A 25,149-nucleotide genomic window follows, 5' to 3' on the forward strand; every position below is an offset into this window, starting at 1 on the left:
CATTACCTAGTTTGTTCACCAAATGTGTTCAACAGAATCAATTCTAATGATGCTAGGGTGTTTCTAAAGTTCATATCCATTCTCACATGTCAATATCATTGCAGATATTCATACAAGGACTTTCAGTCTCTTTAGGAAATCCCCAAAGGAGTTTGTGTAATGTCTTGAGCGACATCATTTCAGAAAGTGTGAAGATGCCCAACACATAGAAAGAATCACTATACATGTTTCCCTCCTTCTTCACCTCTGAACTAAAGGAAGCTCATGCTTCAGCTACCTGCTTCAGGAGAAGATCAAACATGAGGATGAAACAATTTAGATTCATTTCATCATCTTCACAATCAAAGTCAATAGTCCTTCCTCCTGGGTGTCCAAAATTCTTGAAAGGGCTACGAAATGGACTACGCATAGGACTCCGAAATGGGCTCTGAAAAGGACTATGAAATGGGCTCAGCATATTGTGCTGAATTCGTCGACCAGGATCAGAGGCAACACTCACCTACAAGAAAGAACATAGGCACACATAAGTGAACCTGCAGAAGCTCAAATGGCTGTTTAAAATAGCTGGGGAGTCTTTGGAAGGTATTTCCAACTGTTATACTTATTTCTTCCCTTAGCCGATAGATTACTGCCTCCAAATACTACGGATATTCTCAAAGTAAAAAAAATATGAAATAAAATCATCCAAAGTTTCTAATTGTCAGGTGATTGTCAGCACCCTGAAGAACAAAAGCAGATGTCTTTGCTGTTGTATTTTTCACCCCATAAAACATTATTGTGTGTATTTACCTAAAACCATAATCTGAGAAAGGAGAACTTACAGAAGTAAAATATTGCAAGATCAGTATTAGTGTCATAAGCACAGTATCTCAGTCTGACATGGCTGGTTAAAGAATGGCCTCCGGGTACTGTAACCACAAACTATCATGGGAAGGCAAGAGTGTCAAACATTTTGCACTGGTTTTTCTCCATCTGCCATCCCAACCTCTTTCCCCACCCTAGGCCCTCACTGCCCTTCTCTGTCCTGTTCTGTGCCTAAGGATGCCAAGGATGCCAAGGGCTGAGTCTCTCCTGGCTGTCCTGCTAGCTGGGGGTTCAGTCAATGAGAGGCAGCAGCAGAAATCTTAAGGCTGGAGGAGTGTTTCTCCCCACTCCCTGACTGCTTTGATGCTACATCTCTAGCAGTCTCTCCATCACTGCACAGCATCTCTAGCCAGCCCTTCCTTATAATTTCAGTTCCCAATGGGCTCCAGGAACTCTCTACTTTGCTTTCTCAGCCCTACAGGTATAATGGCTTGCTACTGAACTTTTACTGGCATTTGGTGCCTCACCAACCCTTATCATGTTCTAACCTTTCCCATAACTTTGATGGAGGCAGAGTCTCCATGGAAGTCTCTTCATCTGAACCATGTGAGATGAATTCTGTAGCAGGACCCTGACTGAAATACATCACTCTCAAATCAGATTTCCTCTCTTAAATATCTCTCTAACAACCAGACGGCTCCTTGAACATCATATTTAAAGTAAAGAAGAGTATCCCGTTAAGAATCAGAATAACTGGATATTAGTAGTGTTATCTATGGCAAAACACTTCAGTTCACTGAACCACAGGTTGAGTTGTTGTAAAATGAGGACAATGCGTTCTTCCCCAACTGCCTCACACAATTCTGTAATATCATTAATCATGAATAAATTACACAATATAAAGTGCTAACAAAGTAATGTAATATTAAAAGTTACAGAAGAAAGAAACAAAATAGCAATGTTTGGCAGTTGGTTCCTATGGGACAGATGAGAAAAGTAATGATTAGGGAAAGAAAGCACTGAATACAAACTATGATCCCATGATTACGTTGCATTTTCTAATCCCTAGGAAGCAGGTGGAAGGACAGAGCCTGCGGTGTGCGGTGGGGAAAATGTTACAGAGGCTTGACAAGGAGAGAGCTGAGAACAGCCCTGCCCAACGTCAGATGACAGACAACCTCCCCACAACGGATCAGGGTTTAGGGATGTCAGTACATCAACAGAAACTCTATCAGGTCCTCCACAGAAAAATTATCAAAGCTTTCCAACAGTCCTGATACACTTCAGAGCAGACTATAGTAACTGGTCTCATCCACAAATGTACAAAGGGGTCAATAAAATGGGCTCAGTTGGTTCATAGTGACAGCATCACTCACAGTCACCACCAGTTGGTCACATCTAACCAAACACAATTGAAAACAAAATCATCCTAACTCCTCCTCCCCAAAGGGAAGCAATGAAGTGCACAGTAGCTGATAGAGAATTCTGATTCACCAGGATGCCAAAAAAAAAAAAGAGTAGTACCCTCCCCAAACTATTCTTTTTACTTTCCTCAAAGGTGAGAGATAGCTAATAGGGATGCATAGGGGTAAAACCCAAAGGAAAATGTAAACCCAATAACTTAACTGATCACAGACTATGCCAAACATATCTTAGATGAATGTTTTCTATTATTTAATGTGCTTCAAAGATTTAACAGAGTGAGACAGGATGAAAAAGCATTTTCAGAACTTATTATGATGCTACTTTTAGGCCTGGTATAACTGACAAGATCTTAACAAGTAAGACAAAAACAGTTGGAATAATTACCCTTCGAGCTGGAAGGTTCCCTGCCAGTTCACTGACTCTTGATTTTCTTTGATTTGCCAGTTCTTTGACAGAATTAACCCCATCAGAAAACATACTTATTAATAGTTGAAGTGGAACCATGATGTCTAATTCCGATAACACCTGGGGAAAAAAGGCATATATCCCCCCAAAATATAAACTTTAAAACTCAAAAAAAATTACACTTAACATTTTTTTTCCAAAGTGAACTGTTGAACATAAGGACATATAGCCTTACACATAGTCTATCAGCACAGTCGTCCTCAATTACTTATACCAAAAAATCAGTTATCACTGAACCTTCCCTCTTCCCCACTCCCCAAATCCAATAAATAGCATGTTCTTTCTATTAAAATTTGTATCTTCTGACCCCATGCCCTCCTTACCATACCACTGCAAGTGCCTCAGTTCATCACCTTTCTCCTGGGCTAGCACAATCTACGAGCAATCACCTCCTGCCCACCCCTACTCTGATCTAAATGCCCCACCTGGTCTGGCTCTCTGGTGCAAGCTCAGGTAGCCTGCTGCCAAAATCAAGTTACCTTGTCTGTAATGAATCTTCTGGAAATAGATGCCACCCTCCTTCAGACAGAATTAATCTATCCCTCTTCTCTGCTTTCTTAGAACTTTGTACATACCTTTATTAGAGCAATTATCACTTTCATTATATTTGATTATCTAATACTATCTCTCCCACTGTGAGCTCCTTGAAGAAAGGAAGTATGAGGGAAAGACCTTTTCTTATCCCATTTCTATCCCAGTGCCTATCATAGCACCTAGTGGAAGAGCTCTAAAACTGTTTTCACAATTAATCAATGAGTCGATTCCAAATCACTGTACTACTCATTTTATTCCCCAAATGGTTAGACCAGTGGTTTAATATCTCCTTCAGCTGCACCACAAACTCTCTTCAAACCAAAACTGTGTTAAAGCCCAGCCCATAAAGCATGTAAGTGTTCCAGTTCTGGCGAGGATAGAGGCTCACAGCCTGTCTGCTCACCCGCTGCCTCAGACGGCACAGTTTAAAGGGTATGTAACTGAACAAAAACTTATAGCCATCTGTAGGGCTGGCTTTCCTAAAATGAGAAATTATCTTATTGAGATCTTACTTGGGTCCCAAAGTTAAAATTCTAGGTCCCAAAGGAGACTTTTAAAAAAAATGGTCCCTTTGCTAACTGTCAGTTGTGAAAAATATTGTCCCTTAGGTTAGAACCCAGAAAGGCATCTCCACAACTTATAAAGCTTGGGAGATTACATCCATCTATGATACAGCAAAGTATCTGCACCCATAGCTAATTTACATACTGATTCTATCCTCCTTTTCTGAAGTTTCCCAAACTTTATATCAGGCATTCAACTTAATTTAATAAACTTTAAGAACAACCACTAAATGAAAAGTATATGCCACATGTTACGAAGAAAGGATAAAGGAAGCTAGAAATTCAAAAATGAAAAACACCTGTTCCACACTCAAGGCATTTTTAATCAGGAGAAGAGACAAAAATGTGCTATATTATTAGACAGAATGAGAATTTACACAAAGAATACTGGGGAAAGGAATAATGAATTCTGATGGGAAGATGGGGTGTAAAGTAGCAGAAAACTTCATAGATGAAGTGAGGTCATTTTTGAGTTGAACTTTCAAGGTTAAGATGGAGTTCACAAATGGAGACAGGAAAGAAAGTCATTCTAGGCTGAGGGAACAGCATGAACTCCTTACTCCCTAAATCTGTAACTCTCAACTTTTTCAAGTACAGGACCTATTTAATATCAAAAGGTTTATCAATTCCACACAACAGCTATTCTACTTTTAGTGTCTATTGACAGCAAAACATAAGGAACAAAGGCCAGTATGAAATTAGTCATAGTATTACATTAATTTGTATTTTATTAACAACTAATGCTACAAATATTTGAAATACAGCTATTTACCTGTGCAAATGAATAACTAGTCTACAGACAGTCCCCAGCAAACATATGGATGTATGGACTCTTTGCAATAACTGCCTGTCCCTCTACCCGGGGGTCTAAAGTTCATAGGCTAAGAACTATTTCCCAAAATGATGGAAAGTATCATTCACTTACATGAAGCCAGAGTAAAGCTTGTTCCTGCACAGAGGAAGGGTATCCTGTGAACCGACAACTAATAAAGCCAAACATCTCTTCCATTGAAAAAGGTAGAGGACAGAGTTCAATGTCAAACATTTTGCTGTAAGCAGAGCAACAAAAGTGAATGACCAGTGAGCATATATTAGGGTCTGCTGTTGCGTTTCTAATTATATCTTATTTGGGGACCCAAACACTTTAGTAACGTTCTGAACTGTTTTGCTGTAGTAGCTTATATCATTGTAACAGATATAAAGAATTCATATGGTTATAAATAGCATTAGTGTTCATACTCATACAAGGTTTAACAGAAGGAATTGCATTTCTAAGGAATTAGACTTGCTCCCCAGCATCCAAAAACTTCCCTTCGCACATTTCCCACTTTATCCAAATCATAATTGTACTTGAAAATAAGCAAACAAAATGGTGTATTTATATATTATTCTACATGAATAAAATCTTCTCTGAACAATTTCAAATCATCGTGGCATGATTTAGAGCAACTATTTCATTTTGCACCTTCAAATTTCTCTATATGGTTGTTAAAAAGTAAATGAGATTATAGAAATTGCTTAGCACAGGTCCTGGCACACAGTAAGTGCTCAATAAATGTTAAATATCATTATAATTACTGTGACTTCATTAAACTACTTACCCACCTTAATACTTCCCTGAATTCTTTTAACTGATTATCTGGGACTTCTGTTCTGATGGCTTCCAGCCATTCTGGCATAATGCACTCCCACACAGACTGATTGACCACATTGTAGGGGATCAGGCAGAGGATTCTGTTGAGACCTTCCTTCAGCTGAGTCACTGTGCTGCACGACTTATCCCAGTATCCACCAACCTGATGGCATTTCCACAGCCACAGGGGAAAAGGAAAAAATGCACTTGGGGTTATACAAAATACAATTACACTCTAGGACCATTTCCTAAAAGAAGTGTGTACAGAGAAAGACCATAATCCATTACATCTGAATCCTGGGCCAAGTATCTTCAGAGCAAGTGTGTAAGAATCTACAACCTACCAGGATCTATTAGTTACAAAAAAGGAATCATTGTTACAAATAGGACCAAATATTAATCACAGACTGAATTTGAACTATTCTACTGCAGACATGCCAAATCTTACAATGAATTAAATTTCAAAGATTTGTTCCTACCAGGATGAGCATACTATTGCAGCACCTTTATTTCTGTGGTTTGACAAGCCCATTTCAGTTATACCTTCCAAGGAACACAAATTTCTACTACTGTATACTTATTATTGAACAGTTTTCATTATGGAAAATAAAGTGGCTGACGGCGCTATTTTTCCCTATGCTGCATATTCTGCCCCTATTTTTTCCTAATGCCCTAAGACTACTTGAATCTGTGAATAAGAAAGACTGGTACTTTTTACTAATTAAGATAGTACATCAATATTCTAGTACAAAAAAATTAAAATCTCAAATGTAGACTCTGTTTGTAATTCTGATTTCAGATAAAGATCCTATATTCTTAATATATGTATCAAAGTAACAAAGGGTTGACTGGTCCTGAATCCTTACCATGTAATAAGATTTGTGGAAAACTACCTGTAGAGAAAATGGAACTTTCTGACCAAGATGCCCACCTGGCCTTAATAGTGCCCATTGTATATATATATATATATATATAAGAGCCTATTTGCACAGCTATGGGATGTTTACCCAGGACAGAGTGGCTGGTCAGTCATGGGAGTACTGGCCCAGGGGAGGGGTGGAGAAGAAACACGCACTCTTTCCTCCCTTCAGTTCCTGGTGTGTAACTGGTCAGGTGTCCCCCTGTCACCAGAGACACAGAGTTTCTCTGGTGCTGTAGGAGGGGAAGTAGCCAGCAGCCAGGGAGAGAAGGGACCAAGGAGAGACTGAGACCTACTGCCATGAGAATAAGCCCCCTTAGAAGCCCAAGTTCTTGCCCTGGCCTTTATTCAGTCTTACTGAATTCACAGGGAACTTGCACCAGGTAGAGAAACCCCTCCTCCCAGAGCAACACTACCTTATTTTAAATGAACCCAATTTTAAAGGTTTAATTATTATATAGTATAGAATTCCAGATTATTCAAAACATTATTCAAATCAATACTATTTAAAGCTCAAACGTTTATTTGGTATTACATTGGCCAAAATCCTAGATGACTGCCTAGATATTTTCACAGAGTGATGATATTTCTGGGATGTTGTTGATTCCTTGTTGGTTACATAGACTCAGAGGAGCTAACACTGATAAAGCTGTGGTCCTGGGATGTATCATTTCTGAGGTTCCTCTGGTTATTGTGAACTAAAATGAAACTTTGTGTTCCCCACCATGGTCGCACAGGCAGAGTCATGCAGGCTGTAAGAGGCCCACGTCAGCCAGGTCAGCTCCTACTGTGCTACAAAGATGTCCTGCAGACATTCTTCCTGTGTCACAAGACCCACAGCCCCTCAGCCCTCACCCATGACCAAAAAAAAATCCAGCCTGGAATCCTCAAAAAAAGATAAACCAGTCTGGTTCTTGTGTTCCTAGTAGAATCCTTTAGGAGAATTAGCAATCATAATTGTTGCCACCTCTCGCACACAGATGGCAACAGAATTTCATTGTTCTTTTATGACATGTCCCTGATGTCTTTGATTGACATAACTTCTTCCTTGACCCACCCCCTGTTGCAAAAAATGTTTAAGATGTCCCAATCAAAGGGCCTTTGGGGCAATTTACTAGAACACACTGATGGGCTGCTCTCAGGCCATGGTCCTCAGCAAAACACTGAATAAACCTTTGTTTTCCTTAAACACAATGGCTGTGCTGATTTCAGTCAATGCTATGTAATTGATGGTCAAGCCACATAAAAGTTTATTGCTCCAAAATTTGAGTCACATTTTGGAACAGTTATCCCTGTGGAGACCCTAAATTGTCAATGGCCAGACAATGGGGTCCTTTGATTTGGAAAAGTTTTTATATTTTAAAGGATTTTTAGAGAGTTCTCACTCTAAACAAATGGCCTATTACCGATATGAGAGGATCAACTTGACAGGATACACAAAAACAGGATCACAGCTCGCCTAAAAGACTCCCTTTATAAAATTCAAGAACAGAAATCAGATTTAGAACAAAAATTTAAAAATTCACAGCCAGCATAAACTCCCCTACACCACCTGGGAATGACCCAATTGGAGGCTGATATTCAGAGCCTGATAGGAGCTGTTACAGAGGTCTTCCCTCTGAAGCTGAATTGGGCTACAGTGAAATAATGCACTCAGAGGAGAGGAATGTATCCTAGAGGCTTTGTCAAGCAATTTATAAAGGTACAGCAAAGGCACACAGTTCTAAATCTACAAGTCTCAGGACATAGTAATCTTTTGTTTTCTATCTTAGCTGGAAATCTTCTCTCTGATATTAAGAGGTAAATTCAAAATAATGTAGTTGGATAAGCAGGCCAGCTACTTTATATTATTATTGAGGCTGCCATCTAATTCTTTGAAGTATTAAAAATAACTGTCATCACCTGACTAACTGAGTCGGTACAAAAACTTAACTGCGGCCCTAGAAGTAGCCCAAAGCCCACCCAACTTTCTTACCAGTCCCAAAACCTCCCGTTATCTTAAGATGCTTGCAGATACTATAAAAAGCCAGGACATTAGAAAAGGGACTATCCTGCACTTAAGGGGAGGCACTTAAACAGTAATTGTCTTGGCCTCAACCTCTTCTCAATGGAAAGTCTCAACCCTGGACCTATTAAAACCTTCAGACTCTCAATAGATAATCTTGTCCACTTCCCACACCCCCCACCCTCCCATAAAATGTCTGCTTGTGAAAGCTTGATGCTACCAGGACAATTTATTGTTTTCCAAGCCAAAAACCTGTTAATAGACAAATATGCCCTTGAAATTCCTTTCAGATTTCAGTTACTTTAAAAACTTGCATCTTTTCTCTCCCTCTTTGAGATGTAAATCTTCTACCACCCAGAACTATCTTCTTCAGGACCTGAGAATCATCTTTTCAAAACGCAAATATCCAAAGAAACAGCTCAGGCTCTCAGACTGAGGAGTGCCCTTCTTTCACTTGCACTACTGCACCCTGTCATAAAATAGGAGAAACTTATTTCTCCTCCTGATAAGCACCAATTAACAACCCCTTTAACAAACCTCCAGTGCCTTTTTCCTTAGCATACTGTAGCCTTTAAAAAGGAACTTCTTAGTGGACCAAAACAACTGTATGAGGCTGACCCCACCACCTCCAGGAGATTACATATCAAAGCAAATAAAAAGATCTTAAAGGGCTGACCTAAAAATATTGGTAAAAAGCAAATAAAAAGACCTGAAAGGTCTGCCCCATCTTTAATTGGTGAAAAGCCCTTACACTGAACAGGTTAACAACTTGTTCCATATGCTAGAAAATTGTTCAAATAAAAGTGCGGCAAAGATGAAAACCAACTCTTATATAAACCAGTGAACTGTATTGCTCTGACAGCCTCTACTACAAGGTCTCTACAGCTCTTCCTCAACTTATGATAGGGTTACGTCCTCATAAACCTACCATAAACTGAAAATATTCTAAGTCAAAAAATGCATTTATATGCTAATCTATCAAACTAATGAAGAAAGATGATTATTTTTATGGGTTTTCTTTGGAATATTGCTGGTTCTTTCATGTTCCACTTTCTGGATATGTTTTCTCTTCTAGGGGCCAAGGGCAAGCTGCCTCAAAATGTGCCACTTTGACATTGAGATAGAGCAGGGACATGGGACAAGCATCATGATTAATTTTTCCTGCCTATGATGAAAAATGTTGAGATATAAATAGCGTAGTAAGAACAGGAGGGACTCCATCTTAAGGCTAAGATTCCATTTCAAAAACCAGAGTTAGGAAGTAAGATTCCTGACATATTTTATGGTGATCAGCCGACAGCTGACCCTACCTTAAGGCAGGGCGAGCAGCCCTAAATGGTATGTTCCCACTGCTTGAGGGTAACCACTATCTTGGAGAACAGGATCAATACATTCCTTGTGTTAAGTTTATCTTACAGAATATGTAAAGGACTGACTATGGATGGTGACATAGCTTCTCACCAGAGATGAGACCACATGTCAAGCCTACACCCCCTGGCCCTTTACCCCATTCTTGAAATCCTTAAAAGACACAAATCCTAAACTTTAAGCGTGCCTCCTCTCTGTGGCTGCCTGCATACCCCTTTCTTTGAGTGTGTACTTGCCTTAAATAAAGACTATTACTGCTCAACTTACTGCATTTGCCCCTGTGCTCTTCCAGGCCTCTTGGGAGGTTAATAAGAGACCCCTTTCCCAGGGATAAGCATTTTGTTACTTCGCTATTCATTCAGTTTTCTAATCTTAATCACAAATCTTCACTCTCTCTGTCCTACTTTAGACAAATAGGGAGAGGCGACTGAGATCTCTGATGTGGGCTTGCAAGTTCCCATTGCCTAGGTGTCGGACAGGACTGCAGCTGTACGATCATGCTCTTTAGTAGCCGGCCCAACAATCTCCTCTCCTTGCTTTGGGGAAGTTCTCAGAACATAATCTCACTCTGTCCAGCGCTCCACAGCTCCCCCAAATCCTGGGGAAGTAGGGATTAATTCCCATGCCAGGCAGATTTGAGTGGACACTGGACTCCAGGTGACTCTGCTTCAGGAGTTGGCAAGGGATCTGCCCCATGCCAAGCAGGAGTCCAGTGGACTTGCCTTCCCTCCTTCTGTCCTTCCTTGCTCTCTGCTGCCTGCAAACCTGCTACCATTCACTACTACTCTCGCGTTAATGAATTCTTTCCTTACCTACACTCATCCGACCTGTTCATGAATTCTTTCTTGATCAGAGTCAAGAACCCTCCCCTGCACGGGTTGAGGTTTCAGCTAGTGCGCAAGGAGAGACCTCCCCAGATGCGGCTGCCGGGCAACAGCATGTGGACTGTTTTGAGCTGAAAGCTATCAAGAGCCTGCAGACTCTAGAAAAAGTGTTTGCCCCTCCCTTAACTACCTAGAAAAATCTAAATTGAGGTCTTTCCCATAACAAAGGTTATCACCAGAGATAAATTATATCTGAGTGACCCATCTGTATTCAGGGCAAACATCCAATCACCAAACACCTGCTCTGCTTACTGCCCTATGCATTGCCCCCCTCCCCTCTGATGCCCCAAGCCCCTGTCCCCTTCCCTAGCTCAGGGTGGCATTTATGCCTCATTTTACATTTCTGCCTTTGAACTTCTCATGTATGTGGGGTTCCCATAGGTAGGAAATTAAATGTGATTTTCTCTTGTTTATCTGTCTCATATCAATTTAATTCTCAGACCAATAAAAAGCACTTTGAAGGATTTGGGAAAATGTTTCCTCCCCAGGACTCTTAAGCTGTCTATAACTCACAAACATTTAGCAAACTGTACCTTTGCAAATAAATGAACATTTGCCTTTTTCTCCCCACCTGATCTCTCCAGAATTCAGAAACTCTTATTGAATATTCTTATTTTCATGGCAATATAGTTATTGGCACAAGTTCAATAACAATCTGTTTTCCATGTACCAGAACATGATTGGAAAAAACTGTTGTATCACTGAAGCTTTGACTAGAATGCCGTATTTGGGAATGATGTGCATAGAATACGATATAACCAGACAGTTTTAAGGACCTAATGTTGACATTACAGAGCCAATGCTTGTAAAGCTCTCTTGGAAAAACCAGCCTGGTATCTAGTTTATGGGGCTCCCAGCCTACAGGCAAGTAAGAAAGGTCGCTTCCTGGCAGGCTTAGGAATCTTAGAATATTTTGGGGACCTCAGAAAGAGAAATTCGCCCAAATCTATACAGGTACTGCGAATGAAGTATGACGATCGGCTCTTGGCTTGGCTTCCTATCCTCAAGAGGCTTTTAAAAGTCCAATCTGAGATTCTTTATAAAAGTTCCAGCAAAGTGAACTTAAAAAATCCGATGTGGTCCATTTCCATTCTTGCTGAACTTACACAAATCATCGGGCCACATTTAATGAGACTAGGCTTATTTTGATTATCTTTGATCAAAATGGGGGTATTGGAGAGAGAAATTTTATTGTTTCAGTGTAAAACCCTTGTGAGTTATCAGATCCTAGTCCTGTTTACTGTCTCTGAACTACTTTCACCTCTTTGTAAAGTGAATCCTACTGTCTTGCACATTTTGTCAGTAATTAATGTTTCTAATTTTCCTCCCGCCCTCCTGACTTGCAGTCACTAACAACTGAAACCTGACAGCCCAGATCCTTACTGAGACTACAGGTTGTCTTGTTCCAAAGCCCTGCAAGCTGAAGCAGGACAATTTGATATAAGCTTAAAGGACTTATTGCTGCAGTGGTTTAGGCCACTCAGGATGTCACCAAATCCCTGCATCTTCCATGCTCTGCTCCAGGAAATGACCCTGCAGTTCTCACTCCTGCATCTAAAGATGCTTCAAGCCCAACATCTAGAAATCTTGACTGGTCGCCCTCTGCACTCAGAATACAGGTGACAGTCCACTCGAACCATTCATCTTTGGTTTTCTTTGTTTCCTGGTTCTAATCTATGTTCTTTTCCTCCTTTACAGATCTCTTACATTGCCATTCCCAACCTGCATCTTCTCTCCGCAGCAGTCAGTCTGGCTTCTTTTTGTGTGTAAAACTTCTAGAGAAGTTTCAAATGGTAGGAGTGTGGGGACCCACTCAGAACCCCAGAGTTGGTATAAAGATGATCTTTAAGTAAAAACATTCAAGCAAGAAGGTGAAGAGGGGAACCTTATCTGAACTTCCCTCATCTGACTAAAGCAGAGCCTCCAGAAAAAGATCCATAACCCCCTCCAGAGAGAGTCCCCTGGGAATTCAGCTGCCATGGAGACAGACGGCCATTAGTATCGAAAAGCCCAATGGAACTTTCCGTATCTTCTCATTCAAGCCCAAACCACCCCCACTTCCTGTCCCATCTCTGGCTTTTGAGGGACTTATCCCCCAGCACTGACGATGTAAGCAAAAATAAGCTCCTAATGTAAGCAGAAATAAACTTTGTCTTTTCTCTTGTTAATATGTCTACCGCCAGGCCCCCAAGCACTGGACCCAAGGAGGAAGAGGAAAAGTTCTCCCAACAAAATCATTTCTTATCTTCCAGAAACAGATCACACCAATCCTTTACTATTCCAAAAGAAATTACAGTAGAAAACATATCAGCATATCGACACAGTCAGAGTATGCCAGGCACTGGGAACTGCCGTTATGCACAAATCCAATTTTGTATTTGAGTCAGTAGGTGGCACCAGGGAAGGAGAAGTGTATCTTGATAAATGCACAGACTGCTCTGAGCCCCGGAAACCTAGTAAGAGCTCCTCCTGTAGATGGTCCATGTTCTGTCTAATCCTAAAATGTCTTATTTAAACTGAAACATGTCTCAAGGCCTCACTGAAAGCAAACCAAAAGAAATCACAAATAAAAATAAAACTTAGAAAGTATCTTGAAAAAAATTTCACCTATGGCTGCCAAAAAACTAACTCTGGACATCCACCTGGCTGGGTTAGACACAAATTACATTGTATTCAAGAGATACGGGGTGGTGCCAGCTGTACATCTGAAGCCTACGATCCGCTGAGGTGGAAGAAAAGGCATAAGCACAGAGAAGTCTACCCATAAGCCAGAGGAAAAGGAGCACCGTGGAAGCTCCTACACCTTTGGCATTCCAACGGGGAGGGCAGCAACTGCGGCCATTCATCTCTAGGAATATATGTGAAACCACAACTGATGCCCCTAGTCAAATGCTAGCCTCTCCACAAACTGTCCACCAGACAAGAACTGAGTTCTAGCAACTTCATAGAGATGCACTTTTTCTGGTCCTTAATAAAGATATTCAGCCACATCAGGAAAGAATATTCCCTTAAATCCCTAAAGGTACATCACACATTCATCTTGCCGTTCTTTCTCACCGCAAACCAACACCCAGGCAGCACTGTCACCTAAAACGCAGTTCCTCAACTAAACCCATTTAGCGGTACTGATGAAAACCCAGAGAGATGTTCCTCTTTCACAGACACTGACACGCTTGGGGCTAAGGCAGGGCCTCTCCTCCACCCTCTTCCCCACCCACTCACTCTGGCGAATTCCACTGGTTTGGGAAGGAGGCACATGACCATGACATCAAAGCGGACATCACACACTGTCTTCAACCACTTGGTGACAAACTGAGGCTTCAGTTTTTCCACCAAACTTCCGACTTCATCATCCATCATGTATGCGGTGGAGTGGAACCACTGAAACACCATGGCCACCAGCCTGGCCAGGCTTTCCGTAGGCGTGTTCTCGCTGGGCGTGCAGAGGCTTACCTGGAAAGGGGCAGAGTAACCCTGCTTCAGCCTCCATCCAGCTTTACACAGTTATTACATGTGCATTTAGAGGCCCCCCCCCAAAAAAAAAATCCCAGATAATCCAACTGAAACAGGCAGTTTTATAAATGATGATCGCTTATCCTAAAAACTGTTTCTCACTATAAGGAGACAGAGATTACAATTTCCCACCTTCCTATAAGTTTCTTCTCCCATAGGAAATCTATTACAAAATCCACACTAGATCGATGCTTTGAAAAAGTTAAGCCTACTAAGTGAAATTTCATAAATATTTTCAGTGAAAGAATAAACGATATACATTTCACTTCTAAAATAATCAGATTTAGGGTAATAATTTTCTATCAGTAGTAGTTCTTAAACCTTATACCTCCCCCTCAGCCAGTTTCACAACATTATACACTTTTTAAAACAGCTTATCATTTATTCATTCAATCAATCATTCTGATAAAATCTTTTATTAAGCACTGAAGTAGGGTTCACGAATATAAAAAATAAAATACTATCCTTGCCTCCAGAGAGTTCACAGTAGTAGTTATTGTGTTTAAGATAATAGGTTCTAAGAGCAAGACATGTGAAATCAACAATAAAATTCCAATTTGATAATAAATAAATAAATAAAATTCCAGGCAACCATGTGGAAGCATAAAAGGGCTATATCACCGTGGAGACTTAATCCACGCCTCCAATGGGCAAAAAACAAAAGTCTGCCTCCCTGCAAGACTGACAAATTCAGCTTGCTTGGGACTTTGGGTCTGTATGTTTGATCTTCACTGAATGAATGTTGCAGTGGAATCAGTCAATAGCAATCAAATTGCTTATGTTAGTTTGGCTATGATTTTTCTGGCTGTATGCAGACTTGCCATAAATACATGAAAAGTGCCAACGACTAAACTTTCAAGAAAAATTTCATGTATATGGACAATGGGATGTGAATAATCCACAAATTATACTGAATCCAATATTCCACAAGACACCCTAGCACTTTTCCATTCATTTCCTATCAAAAGGTGCACTTCAAACAGTCTAGGGTCTGCACAGTAGGTTTCAACACCTGCCTGTTCATCAGAATCAACCATGGAGCTTTTTAAAAAGTTCCCCAGGTTCTGGGGTGGGATCCAGGGATTGGCATTTTTTAAAGCCTTCCCAGGTAAATCCAATATGCAGCCCAGAGTTGAACACCACTGTCTTAGAGTACAGAGTCCTATTTCTAAGGTTAATTGCTCACTGTTCACTATTAATTTCTTTAAAAGGAATAAGAGAAATTCCTCATCAGTACAAGGTTGGAAAGAGAAATAAGATGGTGGAGAGTAGTTCTTTTCTTACTAAGAACCATATTCCAAATTGACTGAGTAGCCGCTGGTCATGTTTATCATCATCCTTGTTATCAAAGTCAGTGTTATCCAGAGAATGGTGCGAAGAGGAGAGGCCCAGCTGCCGCCGGCGGTTCAGCTCGTGCTCCCGCTGCTCAGCATGGAACTCGGCTTCTTTCAACAAGCTGCCCAAGAGGAGAGGTTACAAGTTAGACTATGGAAAACATATCCTAGACTATAACCTATTCAGAGTGATTACTTCAGGAGTACTCAAGCTTCACTGATGGCTTTCCTTTCAATTGGTAAGAGTTATCTCAAGAAGCCTAATTTCACCTCCTTATTTCATAGTCCACTCCCGTTTCAAAGGTGAACAAACTGAGGCACAAAGAGGCTTGAAAACCACTGGTACTTCCTCCAATCAATTAGAATTAAAAAGAACTGATGCCTCTGGCTTCTGGTTCACTAACCATCCCCCTAAAGTCAATGCTTCCCCTGCGTCTAATGGAAGCTGTGTGGATATCAAGTGCACGATACAAAAAAAGACTGAGGAACTTGTACCCAAATGGAAAAATATTCAAAATCTAGTACTCAAAGCCGAAAATGAGCTACAAAGATTCCTTTTTCAATTTGCTAAACAAGTGACAATTTTGTAAAATAATATCCAATGTTGGCAAGGGTGTAGCAAAAACTAGCAATTTCATACAGTGCTCTTGGCATTATAAATTCATATGCACTCTTTGAAAATCAGTCTGGTAATATTAAAGAGCCGCTAAAAATATTCAGACCCTCTGACCCAGTCAACCACATCCGATCGTCTACCCTAAGAAAATTTAAAAATATAGGAACAGCACAAGACACAAAAATATTTATCAGGCATCCATAATAGTCAAATATTTGTAAGAGATCTAAACAGCTAATGGTGGAGGGAAACAACCTAGATTAATATTATGTATCCAATAAAAATGATAAATATGGAAACTACACTAAACCATGGAATAGAGGTAACAGTAAGTTACATCAGAAAGACTTGTGGATGCACATGATTACAGTTATATAAATGCCACGTGCCTTTAATAAAACTAGAAGACCAGGTAGGAAGCTGATGACGATGATGGCAGTATGGTTGATTTTTTTTCTATTTCTAAACTTTCTGTAATGTTTTACTTGACAAACAGTTATTGTATTTCTACATGTATCAGCCACTGGGATAAGGGAAACAGAAAAGACTTAGTCCCCATCCTTAAAACTTACATTCTAATATCATTTCTTTAATTTTTAAATATCTTGCCTCTCCACGCAAAGAGAATTTAGAGGCTAACATTTCTAAAGCTCTTTCTCTGCCATGTGTTAGGAGAAAAAGCCAGCAGCCTGTACAATCTGGCTCCTGTCTGACTCCACAGGCTTCTGGTCTACCCCAGTACTGAATTACCTAGACATGTGCTCCCCTGCTGCCAATCAACCTCAGACATCCCAGCCCCGACCCCTCACTCTGATTGCCACTTCCAGTTATGGTCTGCATTCCCTAAGCCCCCTTGCTCCATGCTATCACACTGCTCACCGTCCTGGTTTGCAATTATGTGATTTTGTTTTTACAGACCCCCACATGGGTGACCTGAAGACAGAGATTACATTTTATTCTCTTCTATCTCCCAAGTGCCTACTAACACATGCCTGGCTTATAACAGGCATCCCTAAAAATATTTGTTGAATGAATAAATTAAAACATCACTGCAACATGATAGAAGGTGAGCTGGTAGGGGATCTGAAGTTGAATTAAATTTACACATCTCAATGCAAGAAGGGGAGCTCAAAGTGAAGGCTATGTTTTCAGGGTAAGGTACTAATAAGTGGCATGTTACCTAATCACAGCCTCCACAGCACACACAAGCTCCTCGGCACCACACTCCCGAGTGTTGATGGGTGGAGGGGAGGTCTGATAGAGGTGGGTCTCTGAGGCGGCCCCCACTTCATTACTGTGATGATTCGAGTGGCATCTTTTGCAGTACCGCACAGGCCTGTTTCCATGACGACCACAGCACCCTGCTGAAAAGCAGGTGACAACTGCTCTTCTAACATGGGAACTGCAGTTCTAGGGACAAAAAAAAAGGGAAATCAATTAAAATTAATCACTGAGGTAAATCGCTGAGGCTAAGAATTGAAACAAATGGAAACTTAAGGGGCCATCAGAAGTGGGAGAATATTTCTGAAGTGTCACTAGTTTCCAAAATGCAGGTCATCTCTAACTAACTAGATTTCAGTCTTAGTTAAAAATAAAGGTGAGAAGTAGTTTCTGTTAGTGTGAGTGATAGAAATGTTCTAAGTATGCATGGAACTGTGTTGTAAAGTTACCTCAGACATGAGGGATGGGGGAACTTTCTGTATCAATTTGAGTTCATGTTTCAAGAGTGTTCAGCAGAAACAGGAAAAAAAGAATTAAAGTCATGGTTCAGAGAGAGTGCATCTCACTGCATCAGAATAGGAAAGGAATAACTTTAACCCCCAGAATAACCTTTCAAAATGATAATTTTTTTTGGTATCATTAACATACAATTACACAAGCAACACTGTGGTTACTAGATTTTATCCATCACTAAAGGGACAGATTTTCATCACACCTCATCTGTCCTTGCTGCATTCACAGACAGGCAGGGAGCTGTGGGGTCCAAAAGTGGCCCTGTCCCCCTCAACCAGCACTCTTTCTTATCAGGAGCTGAAGAATATGTCCATTGACACCATGGGGGCAAATAAAACACAGCAGGAACCATTCATAGAATCAGGCGCTGCCATCACCTACAGGAAAGGCATCAACAGATGAAGTGAAGGAAATGAGAAAAGTGGCGCAGGGTAGAGATTACAAAGTTCAGGGAGGCTATTGTCAGAGCTGCTCTTGACAAGAGGCCGAGGAGTGAGGCAGTTGCCACGCAAAGCAGTTTGAGGAGCTGACAGGAAGCTCCCTGACCTCCGCAAAAAAAATGTGCCCCAAGCCTGTTAGAGGTGCCACCACCACACACTCTTATTTGGGGTTTCAGTGTCCGCAAAGCCACATTTGTAATTCTTCTGGCAACAGTCCTTTTTATAATCTGAGTAGCTCCGTCTGCCCTTACCATTATTAGAACCCTACCTTGTATGTCTCTGAGCTTTTATCAAAGGATCATACGATCATTCAGCATACTTCTGATTTGATTTTTATCCTAAGGCTATCCCCAAATTAATTTTCACATAAAATATAGTGTTTATTACAAGAGAAGTAAAAATGTGCTGATGTGAGGTTCATTCCTAAAAATAACTGTCATATAAAAAAATAACCTGCTCTGGGTGTCAGGTGCGTCAGGTACACACCAAAGCCAGGGCACGCCGGCTGGGGAAGTGAAACTGTTCCTCTCCAGCTTGTGTCCAGATCACCTTTCACCTTTCGATAGAGCTTATAGATCTGTGAACATCTCTGGGGATCCAATACCATAAGCTGTTATGGACTCAGAGCTTGGTGAAGATTCAAGAACCCTCCCAGACGGATGTCTTGAGAAGGCAGAAGAAAGAAGAAGGCAAGCACAAAACTCCGCACCAAAACACTGGCGATGTACTGAACTGCCTATCAGAGCAGACATTTCAAAATGAGGCTTTTTGTTCCATTTTGATTTTAGCACAAGGCTTTGGAGACTAGTGCTGGAAAATCTCATTTTCTGAACAGGACTCAGGCCAAGAAATCATAAAAGCAAGTTAAAAACTTCTCTAACCTTTTTTTTCTTTTTATAAGTTTTAAAAATGATTTGCTAAAAAACAGTGTTTCTTCAGCATCTGAACCTCATGTCTTCTTCAGCATCCAAGTCAGCCCTGACTTCTCCAAGTGGGATATTTTTCCTGCTTTGTGCCTTTTCTCTCTTTTTCACATACTGAATTACATTCTAGAAACACATGAATCTTTATGGGTTTGTGGCTTCTCCTGCTCCCCCACAGAACCAACACCAGACCACTAGCAGTGTGGTAAATACTGGAGAATTTTCTGAGCATATATTTCTTCCTTTTGGTTATAATTGGTCTTGTTCCTCTGGGATTCCCACTGTCATAAAACCATGGGCTGTGGATATGGGATTAGTGGGTAGTCACCAGCTACAGTGAAGTCCTGAAGTTTAAAGCCTACAATTTCCCACCCTATTTTCTGGTCATAAATTATTTACATTCTTCCCACATGCAAATTCCTGGCTGGAGGTCCAAGGTCTTCTCAGCTAAAGTAAGTCCAGCTGCGGCTGAGGCTCTTGGGGTCTGGTTCCTCAGGTACACTTCCATTTGCCTTGAATCTAGATGGGCTGTGGCTGCTTCAACCAAGAGAGTATGGCAGAAGTGACACTTCTGTGATTCCTGAGGCCACGTTATAAAATGACATCAGCTTCCTCACGGGGAAGGCAGTACAGCACAGAGAAGACAAGTAGTGACTCTATAGCATCTTACTACGCTGATGGACAGTGACTGTAATGGGGTATGTGGGGGGGACTTGATAATGGGAGGAGTCTAGTAACCACAATGTTGCTCATGTGACTGTATATTAATGATACCAAAATAAATTTTTAAAAAAAGACATCAGCTTCCACCTGGCTGCCTTAGAATATTCTCCTTTCAGAACCTTCCTCATCTGATACTCAAAATTCTACCATAGCCAAGTCACATAGAGAGGCAGGTGTGAGTCTGTCTCTGGTGAACAGTGCTGGTTAAGCCCAGCCTTCAAGTCTCCCATCCCAGAGCCCAGATGATCTAGGAGCCTCTAGATAATTCCAGCCTCCAACTATTCAAGTCTTTCCAGGTGAGGCCCCAAACACCACCAAGCAGGGACAGGGCTGTGAATGGTGCCCTATTCAAATCCCTGACTCACATAATCTGTGAACATAATTAGATGGTTGTTTTATGGGCTACATTTCAGTGATACAGTATCTGGATGTACCATAAACTAATCTGGAATATCAACTAAAAGTCTACCTGCTACCATGTGTTACCAATTCTAAATACCGTCAACAATAATATACTTTGCCCAAAAATAACCTTTGGTGGGCCAAGTTCTAAGCAATTACTGTGGATCCTACTAACTTTTAATAATACATTTCCAAGTCACAGCCAGTCCTCAACCCTTGCTGACCCAGCTACACACATTCATTTCAAAAGTACACTCAGAGATTTCCCACCAGTTCAGATTCTGCGGGACATGGTTTCCAATGCTCACTCCAGCCCCTCTGCTTCGCTGCTTTGAATTTTAAAACATCAATAAATAACTCCAAGGTGTCTCAGAAAATGACAGAACTGAAATAAATTAAGGTCTATAAAGGAAGAGAATGTTAAAAATTATCTTCTCTGGGTATTAGGCATGTCAGGTATACCACAAAGCCAGGACACACTGGTTTAGAAAGTAAGATTGTTTCTCACCCTATTCTCTCCAGCTTGTAAAAGATTCTCAAAGAAACAGCCTTAGGATAAAGATCAAATCAAAAGCATGCTGAATGACCGTATGATCTTTTGTTAAAAGTTCACAGACATATAAGGTAAGGCCTAGTTGCGCCTCTCAGCTAGAACGGGGCTTCTAATAATTTTAAGAGCAAACTGAACTGCTGAAAGTATAAAAAGGACTGTCCCAAAAAGAATTATAGATGTGGCTTTCAGGCACTGAAACCACAACGAGATTCACTGAAAATGCACGTATTAAAGAAAGTCACACTAGCAAAAGCACTACGAGCTTCGACTAAAGGAAGTGGACATAGTTCAACATGCAAAGAGGTCTACAAGGCCCCCAAATTCTACATTTAGGAAGAACACTGAGAGAGTTCCTCAGCTGCAAGATTGGCCACTTCTTATTGAAAGGGAAGATGTCTCAGACAGCAGAGCAGAGAGCCCAGAAGAACAACGATGGATTAGGTGCCTGCTCCCAGGAAGCAAAACCAGATCCTAATTAAGGCACATTCACTGTCTTCTGGAGAAAGAGGAACAGTTGACATGTTCAAGTCTGGATGTGCTACAGACCAACGATGGCTCTCGGCTCCCTCTTCCTCTTTTTGAACAGAGGTCTATTGCTGTTTCCCTGTTCTATCTCATCATTTTGTGTCGGGTGGGTAGGGGGAAGATAACTTGCCGTTTCAGTTCACAGGTATCTGGATCGAGAGAATTTGCACCTAAGGAGTTCATCAGTAACCAGACCAGATGCAGACCACAAGATAAGGGAATTTAAGACTTTTGGAAATCTTGTAATGTGATGAGAATATTTTGTACATGGATGGAATATAAGTAATTATGTCCAGAGGGTGGATGGTGATAAATATGAGCACAAAATTCTTGGCATAATTGCTATAAAGAGGAACAGTCTATTTCCCCATTCCTTGAATGTGGGCTGGCCCTGGGACTTGCTCTGACCAATGGAAGGCAGCAGAAGGCAGTGCTGTGACATTCCTGAGCCTCAGCCTCAAAGGCCTTGCAGCATCCTCTCTCACTCTCCCAGGACACTGCTGCCATGGGGATAAATCCAGCCTAGCCTAATGAGAAGAGGCGGGGCCTGACACTCCAGTCATCCCAAACATTCCAGCCATCCCAGATGAGGACCCAGACAGGGGACTGAGGCCATCTGGGACTGCCAATCCCCAGCCTACCACCAACTGACTTCAAATATGTGAGTGAGCCTAGAGGAATTTATCAAAAGAACTACCTGGTTGAGCACAGGCCATATTGCCAATCCACAGAATTGGGGCCAAATAAACTTGTTATAAGACACTACATTTTAGGATGGTTTACTATGTGGCAATAGATAACAGAAACAGCTCTCTAAAGGTATACCCACCCATGACCAACTCCTAAAAAGTTTAAATAACTTGTAGATGGTCTTACAGATAGGCAGGGATAGAGCTGGCTAGAACCCAAGTTATCTCAACCAACTAGTCCAAAGTTCTTTGTATGGTACCATACTGCCTTCTTCTATACTTTTCAACAATTACAACAAGAAAAGAAAATGCTAATGGCTTAGGGAAACTGTCATGAAAAGTGGCTAAAGGAAATTTGGAGGTGGAATCTTTAAGTAAAGATGTCACTCAACTTATATACAAATGAATATTTTCCATTTAAAGTCAGTCTGGATATGTTTTTGACAGACTGTATAGTCTGTCATTTGCACTCTAAGCAATAAACATTTTTGGCCTCAAGATACACCTATTACCAAAGTTAAGTTTCATGTGTTGCACTGCCATTCAAACCTTTTTTTAAAATAGATTTCTATCCCAGAATTACACATATGCTTTTATTCCCAATTACTTATCAAAAAAATTTTGCATAATACGGATAAGCAAAAGCAGAAGTGGAAATAGAGACCATTCAGACATAGCAATCTTGCATGCTAAATTATTTCTTTTCCCCCTTCACAAATACACTGACATGTACATACTGGGAAACCATGGTGCAGAAATGAGGCAGATGTCAATGAATGAATTTACATACAAACACAGCAAACCATGCCCCACCACACAGATGGTTTGTTCTTACCTTCTTCTGACATATAGCAGATATTTCAGCTGTAAGGGGAAGGTACACAAAATATCAACAAAGAACAAGCCCATTTTAAATAAGGGCAGCCATGAAGGGGAGTAAAAACAAGCTTATTAAGAACCCTCAAGACTTAGGCAAACCAGATTCTCGCTTGTCTCATAAACTGTCATCTAACTTATGTTTAAGAGGTAAAAACCCCTGCATGCTGCAAATACTCCACCTATTCTTAAAAGTAATTCAACTTTCTCAGTCATGACTTAGAATTCAGATCATGTAAAGCCAAATAACTTTAATCTCACCTCCTCATTGACAAAGAACAAAATTGAGGGTTGTATGACTTCTTCAGGATCACCAGGCTATAAATGATAGAGGCAGTTCTAGAGCTAATGTCCCTGGATTCCTGTTTACTGCTCCTCCCTCATACTATGACACTGAGTTGATGTGATAAATTTAGAGTTTCAGCATGGAGATGATTTGCTGTATCAGAACTGTCGAAAAAACTTACTAACTTGGATTACCTAGACTTGAACTATCTAGTTATATCAGTTCTTGACCAGTGCAAAACCAGCTGCATGCTTATTTAAGAGAAAGCAATTTTTAAACCCAGGATTGGCCAGTTGGAGTGAGGCTGTCCAACTACTTTCTACCTCAGGACTGACTTTAACACATGGGTAACAAGCTCTTTCTAGTAAGCATGCCAATTATTTCCATGAAAATTGACGCTTGAGAGTACTAGGAAATAATTTTTCCAAGAATATATTAACATTCCTCCTGGAATAGTATGTGCTCAAAACATGAACTAATAAGCCATTACTTCTAATATAGTCTACATTACAATTTATTAAAAGGACCAAAGGTAAATGGCTCCCAAACTCTGCTTGGAAATTATTAACTAGTGGATACTAAATCAATGAAATTTACAACTCATTTTAAAAACTGGCTGTGTCTTAATGGTTATTTACCAGTTCGCTATCTTAAGAGTTTTATCTGAACCTGAGGTTAGCATCACATCTCTAGATAAACAATGAAAAGTTATTATAAATTTTTTTCCCAAGATGACTATCATCTCGAGATGATGGCCAGAATTCAGCAACATATCTGATATTTAAAATGCAGCTTAGAACCTGACTCTGCATTTTACCTCATAGCCCTGGAAATTCACTAACAAGGTAGCTTGATTTAAGGGGGGAAAAATGTTACTTTTATCCACACAAGCCCAAACCTTTTCACAGCTATTCTTACATAAATGTTCAAAATGTCTCTTTGAAAGCTACAGAGGTTGACATTATTGGTCCATTTTATAGACGGAGCGTTCACTAAATTAACATATTTCTTAAGCTTGAGATGACCTAATATTAAAACTTAGGCTACAAAGAAATAGTGTAATTATCATCAAGTAAAAGCCTTAACTTTAAAAAGAAACATTCACTGAATTTAGATAATAGAGGGTTTTTACATCCCTTTTTATGTAAGTCCTTTTATATAAATTCTTTATAATCTACCTCTGAAGTCATAGGTCATGTTCCTCCCGTATGCCCGATCTGCACTCAGTATGCCTCCAGCTTTTCCACCCTTCAGCCCTTCCTGGTCATCTCAGCCTCCAGTGAGGTAGCTGGGGACTTGCTTCCCCACCTGCAGAGGAATGCTCTGGCTGGGACCTGCCGACTAAATGGGGCATAGCTTTCAGGACTCTAACAAACTACAAGCATTACAGTACCGTCTCTTCGTTCAGATAGATCAGATATGCTTTATCTCCACGTTACTAATGGGGAGACTGAGTCACAGAGCCAGTCAATGATTTTCCCTAAAAACACAAAGCTAGCAACAGTGTCAGAGGAAAGACCCATTATTCTCTGCTCCCCCCACTGCTGTTCCTTGTTCCCTTTCTGACCTGGCACAGCACACACATCACTGGCAACACCTGTTATCTATACAGAAAATCCTTTAAGACGTAATTCGCCAGGGTTTTAGTCATACAGAATCCTAATTCCAAGATCTACCCTTAATTTTGGCAGAGATGATACCTCTTACCTCATTATTAAATGTGTGGGTATATTATAAGCAAGACATTGATATAATGCTGTATATCAATGAGTATTCACAGAATACAACACTTCGGTCACTGTCTTTGTAAAATAAGACCATACAAAAGGAGACAGATGAACCATGCCATCAGTCGTGACTGGTCATTCATCCTTCCTGAAGGAAACCATACCTTGTGGCAGAAGTACATCAATCAACCATTCACTGTGGTCCCTA

General features: G+C 40.6%; 1 protein-coding gene across 9 annotated transcripts in view; it reads right to left on the reverse strand.

Moving 5' to 3' along the window:
- The window catches only part of UNC79 (unc-79 homolog, NALCN channel complex subunit), a 238,393-nt gene that overhangs the window by 109,452 nt on the left and 103,792 nt on the right, over positions 1-25,149 (reverse strand). For 8 of the 9 annotated variants that reach the window (XR_012133711.1, XM_073241936.1, XM_073241935.1 and 5 more), the window contains exons 10-18: positions 25,106-25,146; positions 22,888-22,916; positions 17,244-17,473; positions 15,398-15,569; positions 13,823-14,053; positions 5,397-5,587; positions 4,717-4,840; positions 2,614-2,754; positions 278-499 (exon numbers count right to left, since the gene is read on the reverse strand). Coding sequence is in view for 8 of the 9 variants with exons in the window: in XM_073241936.1 (XP_073098037.1) it covers positions 278-499; positions 2,614-2,754; positions 4,717-4,840; positions 5,397-5,587; positions 13,823-14,053; positions 15,398-15,569; positions 17,244-17,473; positions 22,888-22,916; positions 25,106-25,146 (1,381 nt within the window). In the remaining variant the exon portion in view is untranslated. The remainder of the gene's footprint in view (positions 1-277; positions 500-2,613; positions 2,755-4,716; positions 4,841-5,396; positions 5,588-13,822; positions 14,054-15,397; positions 15,570-17,243; positions 17,474-22,887; positions 22,917-25,105; positions 25,147-25,149) is intronic. The other variant, XM_073241932.1, reaches the window with a different exon arrangement.

This window comes from Manis javanica, chromosome 8, assembly GCF_040802235.1.
Source record: "Manis javanica isolate MJ-LG chromosome 8, MJ_LKY, whole genome shotgun sequence".
Taxonomy (NCBI): domain Eukaryota; kingdom Metazoa; phylum Chordata; class Mammalia; order Pholidota; family Manidae; genus Manis; species Manis javanica.